Source organism: Geotrypetes seraphini, chromosome 5 (assembly GCF_902459505.1).
Source record: "Geotrypetes seraphini chromosome 5, aGeoSer1.1, whole genome shotgun sequence".
In the NCBI taxonomy this organism is placed as follows: domain Eukaryota; kingdom Metazoa; phylum Chordata; class Amphibia; order Gymnophiona; family Dermophiidae; genus Geotrypetes; species Geotrypetes seraphini.
In genome coordinates this window covers 106329530-106344318 of record NC_047088.1, presented here as the reverse complement: position 1 = coordinate 106344318, position 14789 = coordinate 106329530, and the positions used below count along the sequence as shown (strand labels likewise).

Below are 14789 nucleotides of genomic sequence, written 5' to 3'. Positions count from 1 at the left end.
GTGCGATGGTTTTTTGTGCTATATACAGAAATGCATTGCTAATACTGGGATCAAAATTGTTGGTTTATAGAACTTGTCGCTCACATGAAAAAAAAAAATTGTATGTACCCAGCCACTACTCAGAGAAGCATTGGTTGTATACCCAGCTTTAAGGTTCTAATCCAATACTATCTGGACTTGTTAGCCTCTATTTCAAACACATTCTGTCATATGTAAATAAATTTGTTAAGATTATTATTTTTCCATTAACATTTTCCTCCCATTTATTGGTTTTGTGTGAAGAAATAATAGCAAAACAAAATAAGAAATAGATTGCTGGGAAACAAACAGCCAATCTTAAAAATACAATACAATATTTGATAAAAGAAGAAATAAAGAAGAGGCTGTTTTGATAAATCCTTCCAGAGGTGTTTACACTCTCCTTTAACTTGAGCACAAAACATCTCAATATCCTCATTCATGAAAATGTATACAAAACTGTACAGAGTAGAATGTACAGCAATTCATGCCCTCTGTGCTCCGTCTGCTATTGCTACAGTTCCTCATCAGCAAAAAGTGCATCCAGTTCATCTAGCCGGTGTCGAAGCAATGCCTCCAGATCAGGTTTGCTTGCCTCCGACTGCTGCCGCCGCCGTTGCATCCGGCCTCCTCCTACGCCTGTCACAGGGCGAGCTTTCAGCCGGGTCTTACGCTTCCGGGGGATGCTACCATCATGGAATTCCATCAGCCGCTTTATCTTGCGCTGGCTGGTGAAGACTAAGTCCCCATTCCTCTCCAGTGGCTCCTCAAAGATGGTTTCAAAAGATCTGAAGATGAAAGGAGAATGACAGAAAGTTATGCATGTAAGGCTGCTACTTTTTCTCCTCTTTTGTATGATCTGCATCTTCTCTCTACACATTATAATGATAATCTGTTTCCTCCTATCAAGAGATCCCACCCTTTGCACAAAATCAGAGCAACCAGCTTCTCTCTTCTAGGATCACTAGATATCTGGGGATAAGAAATGACAGCCTGGGTCAATTCTAGTTTTGCCAACACTGAATGAATGAGAAGTGCAGGCTCTTACAGAAAATAGAGCTGCAAGTTCCATTAGGATAAAAGCAAAATTACCACAGCTGGTCCCTAATTCTACTCCAAGTGGTAGTTTTAAATACTACAAGTTCCATTAACCCCAACCTTCTTTTCCATTGCATCTATGGGTCCTGCAGCTTCTGCTTCTCACAAAAAAGCAAGAATTACAAGTATATAGATATAGCAGGGCAAAACAAAGATTGATTGAACTTGAAGTCACTGCATTACATTATCCCTTCCTCATTATGTCACAAAATCATCTCCACACCACTATATGAGAAGCAGGTAACAAGGATAATATAAACAGGGAAATAAAGAAAGTCAGCACCAGAATGAGGTATTTATGTGACAGGAGCAAACAGCAGGAGAAAGATGTGCCCATCTCTCCTCCTCCAGCACAGCAATTCAGGGAACTTTTCAATTATAGAGCACATGGAGCAAAGCCCCAGTCATCTCACCCTAATTATGGCTCTGAGAAAGACATGAGGACTCTCATAGTATTACCTCTTCTCTGTAGGAGTCTTGTAATTCTTGTTGGTGTATATCTCTTCCAAGCTGAATTCTGTCTTATTCAATCTATATGTATGTGAAAAACAAAATAAAAGGAAGTTATTGAAACCTACCACCTGTAAGAGAAAAATAAAATAAAATAGATGTTCTCTGGTGAAACAAAGTGGTCACAAGTGCTGAAAGGAAATACTTCCCTAGAGTACGGTATTCTAAAAAAGACTTGAAAATGTTTCATTATGCATGGGGTTTCTTGGCTCTAAAGTTTTTCAGTTTTAAATCTAATCAAGCTTCAGGGAGAGAGATCAATTCCCAACAAAGTGCCTTGATCTTCTGTCATCACAGAACACCTATTACAGGTAAGTTGGCTTTCCTTAATGACAAGTAGGCAAAATCACAAAAATTAAGTCCCTAGACTAAGGATTGTCTTAAACAAAAGGTCAAAAAGATGTTTATATTTACTGCTAGACTTATATACTGCAGTTCACTACAATATCAAAGTAGTTAACAATTTTAAAAATGATAGAACTATAGAAAACAGAAACAGGCAAAGACAGTTAAAGAAATTGCCAGTGGACAAAAATATATTTTTGTTAGATAAACCCTTGTAGTTTATGCATTTTAAAAAAGTGAGATACAACAGGGGAAATGAACCCAAATCATAAAACTAAGTTATATGATAGAGAGATAGTTGTGACTCTTAAATAGGCCTGGAAAGATGGCGAGTTTAGGAGGCTGTATATAGATAAAGGATGAGTATTGCATTCAGTTCTGGTCTCCTTATCTCAAGAAAGATAAAGCATTACTAGAAAAGGTTCAAAGAAGAGCAACCAAGACGATAAAGAGGAAGGAACTCATATGAGGAAAGGCTAAAAAGGTTAGGGCTCTTCAGCTTGGAAAAAAGACAGCCGAGGGGAAATATGATTGAAGTCTACAAAATCCTGAGTGGATTAGAACGGGTACAAGTGGATCAATTTTTCACTCCGTCAAAAATTACAGACTAGGGGACATTCGAAAGTTACAGGGAAATACTTTTAAAACCAATATGAGGAATAGTTAAGCTCTGGAACGCATTGCAAGAGGTTGTGATAAGAGCATAGTGTAGTTGGTTTTAAGAAATGTTTGTACAATTTCCTGGAGGAAGTGTCCATAGTCTGTTATTGAGAAAGACATGGGGGAAGCCTCTGCTTGCCCTGGATCGGTAGCATGGAATATTGCTACTTCTTGGGTTTTGGCCAGGTACTAGGGACCTGGATTGGCCCCTGTGAGGACGAGCTACTGAGGACGAGCTACTGGGCTTGATGGACCTATGGTCTGACCCAGTAAGGCTATTCTTATGTTCTTATGCAAATTGAAACCATGTTGCAGTCTTTCAAATCTCCTCAATGGAGCAGCCATAGATGGCTGATTAATACCACCATCTTCTAACATAACCTTATTCTATTTTTATAATTGCAATATACAGTTATGAGAAAAAAAAATAATTCACATACAGGCACAAACACTATCAAATAAAGTCATAATTAAAATAAACTCACAACCAAATTAAAATCTAAGAAATAAGGAAAAAAGAAACAAAGGAGTAAGACACCAAATGTGAAGCCAAATCCTGCATAAAAGATCTAGAATGAGAAAAGGACATCCAAGTTAGGACATTCCAAGTTTTCAGACGGTCCACCCCTTAACAAGGAGCATTTGTAAAATATATATAAAGGGTTCAGGAAATACATATACAGCAGATATAACCTTATTAACTAAAAAAATGCACCAGGTTTTGCAAAAGTACAAATACAAGATGAGACCATTAAGGAACCAAGTTCTAAACTTCAATTTTTTGGGTTGTTAAAAAAATGCATCTAAGCCTAGAAAGAACTTTCACTTAGTCCTGAAAATCTTAGGTCCAAACAAGAACTTGGCTACCATTTATGAGTAAATAAAAAACTGTCTCCACAAGTTTACTTTTATAACTTAATAACTACAAAAATTTTGAAAAAAGTGCACAAAGTGCTATAAAGTATTATAAAGTGCTCAGTCACCAACCAAAAAATGCAATAGTATCATCAAATGTACCAGCGCTGGTTGAAATGAGGGACCATCATTGCACTATAAAGTCCCTCTTCCTGCCTTCCAAGAATTGGTAAATATACTGTAAGGTGTTATAAGAAACTTTCATTACTTATCTGATTAAACAGAAGATTGGAGGCAGATCAATGGTAGTGGTACAGCGTGGAAATCAATTCAGTTCATTTTAATGTGAATGCTCTAAACACCCCCTGTGTGTTCTATTAAAAGCGGTGTCAGGTCAAAACCGCGGAAGACAAAGGCGCGCACCGACAACTGAGCGCAGCGCGGAGGCGCGCGCCAAAGAAAATAACTGTTTTTACGGGCTCCGACGGGGGTGTGTGGGGGGAACCCCCCCACTTTACTTTATACAGATTGCGCCGCGTTGTGGGGGCGTTGTGGGGGGTTGTAACCCCCACATTTTACTGAAAACTTTACTTTTTCCCTAAAAACAGGGAAAAAGTTAAGTTTACAGTATAATGAGGGGGGTTACAACCCCCCAAACCACCCACAACACCGCCGCGATCTGTATTAAGTAAAGTGGGGGGCCCCCCAACAAAAAACCCCGTCAGAGCCCCTAAAAACTGTCATTTTCTTCGGCGCGCGCCTCCATCTTGCGCTCAGTTGTCAGCGCGCGCCTTTGTCTTCCACGGTTTTGTCTATGAACCATTAAAAGCTGGCCTCACTTCATTTATGAAATAAAGGATCAGATTCAGTAAATGGTGCCCACAAGTTGAAGAGCCCTAACCTCTTTAGCCTTTCCTCATATGAAGTATGAGCAAATTGAGAACTGCAGGAGGAAGTTTAATTTATGATTCTTGATCTGTCCATGCATGAAGAAATACAGTTGTGAAAAAATTAGGACACCCCATGAAATATTCAGTCCTTTCTTAAGAAATGTTCAGATATCGATGTCAAATCTTTTTTTTATTTATTTCTGGAAAAGAAAGTTATGTAGTTTTCTTTCATTACATTACATTAGTGATTTCTATTCCGCCATTACCTTGCGGTTCAAGGCGGATTACATTCAAACTAAAAACAAGAATTACATTCAAACTTTGAAGGAATAGAATAAGCGATGACATAAAATTTTTAAGGTTATAAAAAAAACGTTGGGTAAAGAGTTACCACTGGAAGTAGAAGTCTTTAGGTCAGGGGTGTCAAAGTCCCTCCTCGAGGGCCGTAATCCAGTCGGGTTTTCAGGATTTCCCCAATGAATATGCATTGAAAGCAGTGCATGCACATAGATATCATGCATATTCATTGGGGAAATCCTGAAAACCCGACTGGATTCCGGCCCTCGAGGACCGACTTTGACACCTGTGCTTTAGGTGGTAAGAATAGGGTGAATTATGTGGTTTTAGATAACGTTAGGTAAATAGAAGAATATTAGAGAGTACTAAGGGTATAGAAAGTGTTGGATGTTGGGTTGGGATTGGTCGTGCTGGATAGGTTTTATGTGTTTTTTGAAGAGTATGGTTTTAGTATCTCTCTTGAAGGTGTTGTAGTTTGTAGTTGAAGATAAGAATGGTGATTTGTCTGTCCAGTTTAGCTGCTTTGGAGGCTATTAGGTTGTCAAAGTTTTTTTCGTTTGACATTTTTGGATGATGGATGAGAGAATAGTGAGTGGGTTCTTCTGTGTCTGGTTGAGGAGGATTGATTTAGTCGGTTATTAGAGTAGGTTGGGCTTTCACCGTTGATAGCCTTGTAAAGTAAACAGTAGAATTTGAAGTGCACTCTCGCTTCTATTGGAAGCCAGTGCGAGTCATGGTTTGCCTGTGTGATAGTCATATTTTTTTAGTGAATAGACAAGTCTTAGGGCTGTATTCTGTATTGTCTGCAATTGCTTTATCATGGTCGCGGGACATGGTAGGTATAGTATGTTGCAGTAGTCTTATCATCCCAAGGATAAGAGATTGTACCAATAAAAGGAATTGCTTCTTTTCGAAGAATGTGCGGATTTTTCTTAGATTTCTCATGGTCATGAACGATGCCTTTATTATTTTGTTAATTTAGGGTTGCATAGTGCAGCCTCTGTCAATTATGATTCCAAGCAATTTTAGTGTAGGTTGTAGTGGGTATGAGAACGAATTTATTACAAGATTAGTTAATGTTGGAGTTTTGTTATTTTCTAGTAGGATGAAATTTGTTTTGTCAGGGTTAAATTTTAATTTGTGCTCTGTCATCCAGACTGCAACTGATTTGAGGGTTTTTTGTATTGTGCTTGTCATGATGGATTCTGGTTGGTCGAAGGGTAGGAGAATAGTGATGTCATCTGCGTAGCTGTATGAAATTATGCCAAGATTATCCAGTTAGAAGCTGAGGGAAGCTATGTATATATTGAATAGTGTAGGTGATAGGGGTGATCCTTGAGGAACTCCGCAGGGGTTGGACCATGGTTCTGATTTTTCTTGCATTGTTTTGACTCTGTAAGTTCTTGATTGTAGGAATCCTTTGAACCATGTAAGTACTTTGCTTGAGATTCCTATTGAGTCGAGAGTCTGTAGAAGCATGTCGTGGTCTACCAAGTCGGAGGCTGCAGAAAGGTCTAGTTATATCAGCAGGATTTTCTTGCCTGTACTGAAGTGTTGTTTTACAGTGTCCATTAATGTTCCTAGAAGTGTCTCTGTGCTGTATTTGGTTCTGAATCCTGACTGTGTGGGGTGGAGTATGTTGTGATTCTCTAGGTAAGAGGCTAAAGTTTTGGCTACGAGACCTTCCATCAGTTTGATGTACAATGGGATTGAGGCAATGGGTCTGTAATTGGATGGTTGGTCTGTTGCTCCTTTAGGGTCCTTTAATATCGGAGTTATTATGATTTTGCTGAGTTTTTGTGGGAAATAACCCTCAAGTAGTGATAAGTATATCCATTGAAGAAGCAGGGGCGGAATAATGTGTTTGATGTTTTAAGTAGGTATGGGGGGCAATGGTTGATGTCACAGGCTGCATGACTATATTTATTATAAAGATTGTTGAACTCTGCCCATTCTATAGGTGAGAACTGGGACCAGATTCTATCTGCTGCGACTGATTCTTTTTCTGTTGGTGGAAATGATGTCCCTATGTGCGAGGGTGTTCCGTTGAAAGAGGCTCTGATATTTGCGATTTTGTTTTTGAAGTAGGTAGCTAAAAGGGTGGCTGTAGGTGAGGGCTTATTGTTGTTTGCTATGTATGGGGTTGTGTTTGTGAGGACTTTTAGTAGCTGGAATAGTGTTTTTGAGTCTTGGGGTCCATCTCCAATTTGTTTTGAGTAGTATGTCCTTTTTTCTTTCAGTTTTTGTTTCTACTTTCGGTTTGTTGCTATCTATGCTGTTTTAGTGGATTCTTGGTCGCTTTTTCTCCATTTTCTTTCCAGTTGTCTACATTGTCTTTTGAGTTGGAGTAGTTCGTTGTCAAACCACTTGTCTGATTTTCTGTGGATTTTGGTTTTAGGTTTTTCTGGGGCTAGTTCGTTTAGGATGGCCTTACTTAGCAGGTTCCATTTTGAGATGAAGTCTTTAGGTGAGTAGTGTTGGATTATGGTGTCTGTTTTTGTCCAGAATACTGTGGGATCTATATGTTTGCGTGAGAGGAAGGTAGTCTGTTGAGTAGTCGGAGTGTATTTGTTACTAGACCAATTGATTTCGAAGGAGTAGGTGTAGTGATCAGACCAAAGGGAACGGTTCCATTATCCGTTTAAGGTTTGAATTTCTGGGTGTAAGGTCTGTTGGGACATGTATGCTACGATGTCTAGCAGGTGTCCTTTTTCATGTGTAGCTTGAGGATCTAAGATTTTATAAGTTAGGGCTTCTAGGTATGCTAGTACGGTTTTAGCATTTTTGCAGGATTGTTTTTCAAGGTGGAGGTTGAGGTCTCCTAGGTGGAGGTTGTAGGTAGTTGCTAGGGAGTTTCGATAGATAAATTCTTCAAATATTGGTTTGGCTGTTCTCCAATTACTTGGGGTTATGTAGCATAATATGCATGTGAGTGTTCCTTTAAGTGATGTGCTTGAGAGTTGATAGGCAAGTAAATCCATGTATTGGTCTGTTATTTTGTCTTGTAGGTGTATGTTTAAAGTGTCTCTGGCTATGATGGCAATTCCTCCTCCTCTCTTATTTTCTCTGCATACCAGTGTCATTTTGTGGCTTTTTGGGCAGACTTCAGTTATTCTGGGGTCTGTATCAGAGATGAGCCAGGTCTCTGTGAGGAAAAGGCAGTCAAGGTTATTTTCTTCTATCCAGTTTTTTATGCGTTCTGTTTTAGGGCCAATGGCTCTGATGTTCATATAGGCGCATTTGAGAGGGGTGTATTCTATTGGTGAGTTGTTCGTTGTTTTCAGGTATATGAGTGATCTTTGGTGGGGTAGTATTGAGGAATTGTATGAATTTGTTGGTTTTCTAGTCGTAGATTTTGGGAAGGGCTGATATGTGAAGGGCTGATAGTTTGTGTTTCTGTTTAATGTGAGATGCCAGTTTGGCTGGGTAATGCCTCTGGAGTTTGCTATGATTGGTATAGGATATATGTTGTGTGCAGTTGTTTTCCAGTCTGTGAAGAGCAGAAGTATCAGAAGGTTTACTCATGAAACAAAAGACAACCACAACAATTTATATTCTGAGGAATAAATTAGGACACCCACACATATCCTCCCACTTAAAGTGGCTCAAATCACACACAGGTGTATCACATCAGGTGCACATGATTAGAACATCATTACTCAGCATTTTGAAGGAGGTTTGCCCTACTTAAACCTCAGACATTTAGTTTGGTGTGCTCATGACTGCTGCGGTGAGAGTGAACACCATGGTGAGATCAAAAGAGCGGTCTGAGGCCTTCAGAAAGAAGATTGTAGCAGCTTATAAGTCTGGTAAAGGATTTAAAAATATCTCAAAAGAATTTGACATTAGCCATTCTACGATCTGGAAAAATAGTGTACAAGTGGAGGACTTTCCAAACAACTACCAGCATGCCCAGGTCTGGCTGTCCAAGCAAGCTGACCCCCTGAGCAGACTGTAAGATGCTAAAATAAGTCTCCAAAACCCTAAAATGTCATCACGGGATCTACAGCAGGCTCTTGCTACTGTTGATGTGAAAGTGTATGATTCTACAATCAGAAAGAGACTGCACAAATTTAATATGCATGGGAGGAGTGCAAGGAGGAAACCTTTGCTCTCTAAGAGAAACATCAAGGCTAGACTGAAGTTTGCAAGAGAGAACGTAGATAAACACCAGGACTTCTGGAATAGTGTTCTATGGACAGATAAGTCTAAAATTGAATTATTTGGACACCAGAAAAGAGGATGTTTGGTGTACACCAAATACAGCATTCTAGGAAACGAACCTCATACTAACTGTGAAGCATGGAGATGGAAGCGTCATGGTTTGGGGATGCTTTGCTGCAGCAGGACCTGGCCAACTCACCATCATAAAATCCACCATGAATTCTACCATGTATCAGAGGGTGCTTGAGGAACATGTGAGACTATCTGTAAGAAAATTAAAGCTGAAGCGGAACTGGACCCTGCAACACGACAATGACCCAAAACATACCAGTAAATCCATCAAAGACTGGCTGAAAACCAAGAAATGGAAAGTTCTGGAGTGGCTGAGTCAAAGCAGCGAGTTGTGAATGCAGCGCTGCAGATGGTTGTGTGAGACTGGGGGGGAGGAGAAAAATGCTGCCGATGACTGTGTGAGATCGCAGGGGGAATGCTGCAGCAGCACCCAATTGGGGAGAGAGAGGGAAAGAGGGAGAAGGAAGACCAGGGAACAGGAGGGGGGGAAATGCTGCTGCTGCACCCAATTGGGGAGAGAAAGGGAAAGAGGGAGAAGGAAGAGAAATGCTGCAGGCCCCTCACTATCTCCTTTCTCTCTAACACCAGCTGGGATAATTCCCTGTCCTCATGCGAGTTTGTTTCCATAGACATGGCCATAAGGTGATAACCATTTTACAGGACAACCTTGGGTTCTGGGGCAGTGCTATAGAGGCCAGGGAAGGGAGGGAGGAGAGGTAGGGAAGAGGGGGGAAAGAAGGACAGAAAGATGCCAGACTACAAAGGGGGAGAAGGGAAGGAGGGGGAACTGATGCCAGACAGTGAGAAGGAGAGGAGAAAAATGTCTTATCACCAGAGGGAGAGATAGAGGGAGGAGATGGTGCACAGAAATGGGAGGGGTGGGGAAGGGAAGAGAGATGGAAAAAAATACTGTTTAAGAAAAGATGGGAATAGGGGAGAAGAAAGAGAGAGGACCTAGTACATATAGATGGAGGAGAAGGGCAGAGAGGAGATGGTGCATGTGGGAAAGACATGGAAAGTAGATAGATTTCAGAAGGCAAGAAAAATGTAAGAGTTGATGCCAAAGTTGGATGTAGGGCAGAAAGTGAAGAAGTATAGCAAATGGATAAGAAAGCCTTCTAAATAGAGTCAAGAGCACAGACAGAAGGAAGTGCAACCAGAGACTGGGAAAAGACGATTAGAAAAATAAAATCACCAGACAACAAAGGTAGGAAAACTGATGTTATTTTCAATTTAGTGATCAAATACGTCGGTTTTGAGAATTTATATCTGCTGTCTATATTTTGCACTGTTCAGGAAGAAATGGATTTGTTTCTATTTTTCTAGTGTTGTACTGCATTCAGTCTGGCATCTTACAATTTTGTTTGTGTATATTAGGACTTTTAGTTTGTGGTCCTGTATTCGCATAGGGTTTATCTGTGTTCTGCATGTGTGATCAAGACTAAGTGTTCTGGTAATGTCAAGGAGCATTATTGGTATAATGACCCCAAATGGTTCTCCATCAACCCTTTTGGACCCAAAACTGCTCTCACTTAAAAATTAGTGAAGACCACTGAGTTATTTCTTCCTCATAGAAACATTTAACTACTTCCAAGGGGAGATGGAGTAAAGCAGTGTTCTTCAACCTTTTTACACCCGTGGACCGGCAGAAATAAAAGAATTATTTTGTGGACCGGCAAACTACTAGGACTAAAATTTTAAAACCCTGTTTACGCCCCATCTCCGCGAGCTCGGTCCCCGCAAACTATCTGATCCCATCTGCACAAGCCGCAATTATGATTTTATATTGAACGTATTTTATTAAAGTATAAAAAGAAACAATATTCTGAACAATTGTTATTTTATAAATACAAATATACAGAGCACGGACCAACAAAACCCCTGTCTCCCCTCCCCTTCACTTATATCCCCTCTACTATCAAAAAACTGAACAAGCCAAGTTCATAGAAATATCATGCTAACAGAATACTGCAGTCCCCAGTTATGTCTCTAGCAGGATATATATTTCAATCTGATATATTCTAATCACAAAATAGAAATAGAAATAAAATTATTTCTACCTTTTGTTGTCTCTGGTTTCTGCTTTGATCTTCTTTTCACTCTCTTCCTTTCAGTGTCTGCCCTCTCTGTCTTTTCAATCCAGCATCTGCCCCTTCCACCTACTGTCAGACCTCTCCCCCTTCCATATGGTATTTGTCTTCTTTCTATGCCCTTCTCCCCTTTCCATCCAGCCTATGCCCCTCTCTCCTTTTTACACGATTCACTCCAGCTTCACTGCTCTCTTCATTTTTATCTCTCCTACACCAGATCTAGCATCTTTGTCCCTCTCAATTTCTCTGCTGACCCCCCTTCCCATCTCATTCCTGTCTCTCCCCTTCCCCTCCTCTAATCTCCCTGCAAGCTGTTTCCTTCCTTTTTTCTTCTCCCTTCCCTCCTCCCCCTGTCCAGCAGTAACTCTCTTCCCTTTCCTTTCCCTCCTCCCCTCCCAGCAGCATCTCTCCTTCTCCCTCCCTCCAGGTGCAGTAGCAGCTTTCCCTTTTTCCCCCCTTACCCAGCAGCTTCCCAGACTCCTTTCCCTCCTCCCCTCCCAGCAGCATCTCTCCTTCTCCCTCTCCAGGTCCAGTAGCAGCTGTCCCTTTTTCCCCTTGCCCAGCAGTTTCCCAGGCTCCTTTCCCTCCTCCCCTCCCAGCAGCATCTCTCCTTCTCCCTCTCCAGGTCCAGTAGCAGCTGTCCCTTTTTTTTTCACCATGCCCAGCAGCTTCCCAGACTCCTTTCCCTCCTCCCCTCCCAGCAGCATCTCTCCTTCTCCCTCTCCAGGTCCAGTAGCAGCTGTCCCTTTTTTTTTTTCACCATGCCCAGCAGCTTTCTCCCCTCCCAGCAACTCTCCTTACTTGCCAGTGCTGCGATTCAGTAAGGCAGCCTCGGGTCCTTTGTTGGATCACACCACCTCTGAGGAAAGCGGAAGTTGCATCATCAGAGGCGGCCCGACTCAGCAAAAGCTCCAAGGCTTTCTTCTTCAATCACTGCGTTTGTAAGGAGAGCCACTGGGAAGGGAGAAAGCACAGTGTGAGGCTCCCTATTATCTCTCCGGCCCTGCGCGAAGGACAGCTCCTCGATCTTGCCGGTTCTGTGCAGACCGGCAGGAAATTGAAGAAGTTGATCTCGCCGGTCCTGTGTGGACCGGCAGAAATTTTCTGCGGACCGGCGGTTGAAGAACTGTGGAGTAAAGGACTGTATCTGAATTCAAGAAAGCATGGGATGAACACAGAATATCAATGAAAGAGAAAAAAATTGTAGTAGTTAACTGGATAGCCCATATGGACTTTTACATCATTTTCTCTGTTGTGTGAAATAATAAAATATACATACAATTTAAGTTTGCCCACATCATGCCCATAATGTGCCTCTTTGACATCTGTGAAGACTGCAATGAGTAAGTAAAATATTTTTTTAAAAGCTTTCTGTTTACAGGTATATGCTTATTTACATATGTAAATTAATTTTTAACATTTCTAAATTCCATCTAATCTTTCTAAAATGACCTCCATATTTTAGAAAGAAAATTGTTATACAGTATTTGTATACTGCCTCTCTTAGACATACTTCAGCTCAAAACATAAGAATTCAGTAATGCACCACAAAATATAAAATCAAAGCACAAACCAAATATATAAATTGATAAATATGTAAACAAATATATTTCAAAACAAAATGTAAATAGAATATTAGCATTTATATATATTTTTTAAGCTCCAGACTGTTATTTATTTATTCCTTTGCTCTGCTTATCTCATCTTTCAATAAAAGTTCAGGAAGGTTAAGTAACAAAACATACAATACTATAATATATATACTCCATGCAATACAAGCAGAACACTAAATAATACAACACATCCATATCCACAGACATTACTAACTCAACAACCACAAATAACCAGCAATGAAAAAACTTATACTGGAGGAAATACTTGGACCACAAAAACAAAACAGATTTTATATTCTAGGAAAGCTAGAATAGAAATATACTGCTTCTAAATTCTGTGGCAGCCTATTTTATATACATGGAGTGACACATGAAAATATCATTTTCCAAACAACAAATTGCACACTTCTAGGACTCTACATCTAAAATACCTGAAGACTATAGGTGCCAAATTGGGATGTATATTGACAATCCTTTAAGTTTCAGTTTTTAAATATCAAAACCTTAAAAGTAACCTTGAAATACATATGTAACCAGTGAAGACCCTGCAAAGCAGAAAAAAGAATTTCAGATCAAATATGATTCCTGCAACCATATTTTAGACTAATTGCATGTAGCCTGCCATTTAGGGATACCTAGGGTTACCATATGGCTCCAGAAAAAGGAGGACAGATTGAGACATCCAGGTTTACTTCCATTGCTTTCAATGGAAATAAAACCCAGCTATCTCTATCTGTCCTCCTTACTTCCATTGCTTTCAGTGGAAGTAAATCCTGGATGTCTCAATCTGTCCTCCTTTTCAAGAGCCACATGGTAAACCTATCAATAAGGAATTTCAATAATCCAATCTGAATAAAACTGTTGCCTGTATGATACTACCAAGATAATTTGATTCTAAGAAGGGTTACTAATTACCACTCATTGATAAAGAGATGACTTTACAACATGTGATCTACTTTTCTTTACCATTAATTCTTTATCTATACCAGGGATCTCAAAGTCCTTTCTTGAGGGCCACAATCCAGTCGGGTTTTCAGGATTTCCCCAATGAATATGCATGAGATCTATGTGCATGCACTGCTTTCAATGCATATTCATTGGGGAAATCCTGAAAACCCGACTGGATTGCGGCCCTCAAGGAGGGACTTTGAGATCCCTGGTATAGATGAAGAATTAATGGTAAAGAAAAGTAGATCACATGTTGTAAAGTCATCTCTTTATCAATGAGTGGTAATTAGTGACCCTTCTTAGAAAACATGAAAAAGGATCTACAAAAGTTAGAGGAATGGTCTAATATCTGGCAACTAAAATTCAATGCAAGGAAATGCATTTTGGGATTAACTATCAGAAGGAGCCGCATATGCTGGGAGGGGAGAGGCTGATATGCACGAAGGGGGAGAGGGATCTTGGGGTGGTAGTGTCCGAAGATCTAAAGGCAAAAAAACAATGCGACAAGGTGGTGGCTGCTGCCAGAAGGATGCTAGGCTGTATAGAGGCGTAACCAGTAGAAGAATGATGGTGTTGATGCCCCTGTACAGGTCATTGGTGAGGCCCCACTTGGAGTATTGTGTTCAGTTTTGGAGACCATATCTGGCAAAGGACACAAAAAGGCTTGAAGCGGTCTAGAGGAGGGCGACGAAAATGATAGGAGGTTTGCGACAAAAGATGTTCGAGGAGAGACTTGAAGCCCTGAATATGTATACCTTGGAGGAAAGGAGGGACAGGGGAGATATGATTCAGATGTTCAAATACTTGAAAAGTATTAACGTAGAACATAATCTTTTCCAGAGAAAGGAAAATGGTAAAACCAGAGGACATATTTTGAGGTTGAGGGGTGGTAGACTCAAGAGCAATGTAAGGAACTTCTACTTTACGTAGAGGGTGGTGGATGCCTGGAATGCTCTCCCGAGAGAGGTGGTGGAGAGGAAAATGGTGACGGAGTTCAAAAAAGCGTGGGATGAACACTGAGGATCTAGAATAAGAAAATAATAGTTAATATTGAAGAACTAAGGCCAGTACTGGGCAGACGTGCACAGTCTGTGTCTGTATATGGCCGTTTGGTGGAGGATGGGCCGGGGAGGGCTTCAATGGCTCGGATGGTGTAGATGGACTGGAGTGAGCTTTGACGGAGACTTCAGTAGTTGTAACCTAAGAACAGTATCGGGCAGAGCTTTGGA

General features: G+C 40.5%; 1 protein-coding gene across 1 annotated transcript in view; it reads right to left on the bottom strand.

Annotated features, from left to right (window-relative positions):
• Positions 1-245: 245 nt before the first annotated feature.
• The window catches only part of PRR14 (proline rich 14), a 220754-nt gene continuing 206210 nt past the window's right edge, over positions 246-14789 (bottom strand). Inside the window, exons 9-10 of the mRNA XM_033944931.1 lie at positions 1576-1647; positions 246-806 (exon numbers count right to left, since the gene is read on the bottom strand). Of these exons, the coding sequence (XP_033800822.1) occupies positions 533-806; positions 1576-1647 (346 nt within the window). The 3' untranslated portion in view covers positions 246-532. The remainder of the gene's footprint in view (positions 807-1575; positions 1648-14789) is intronic.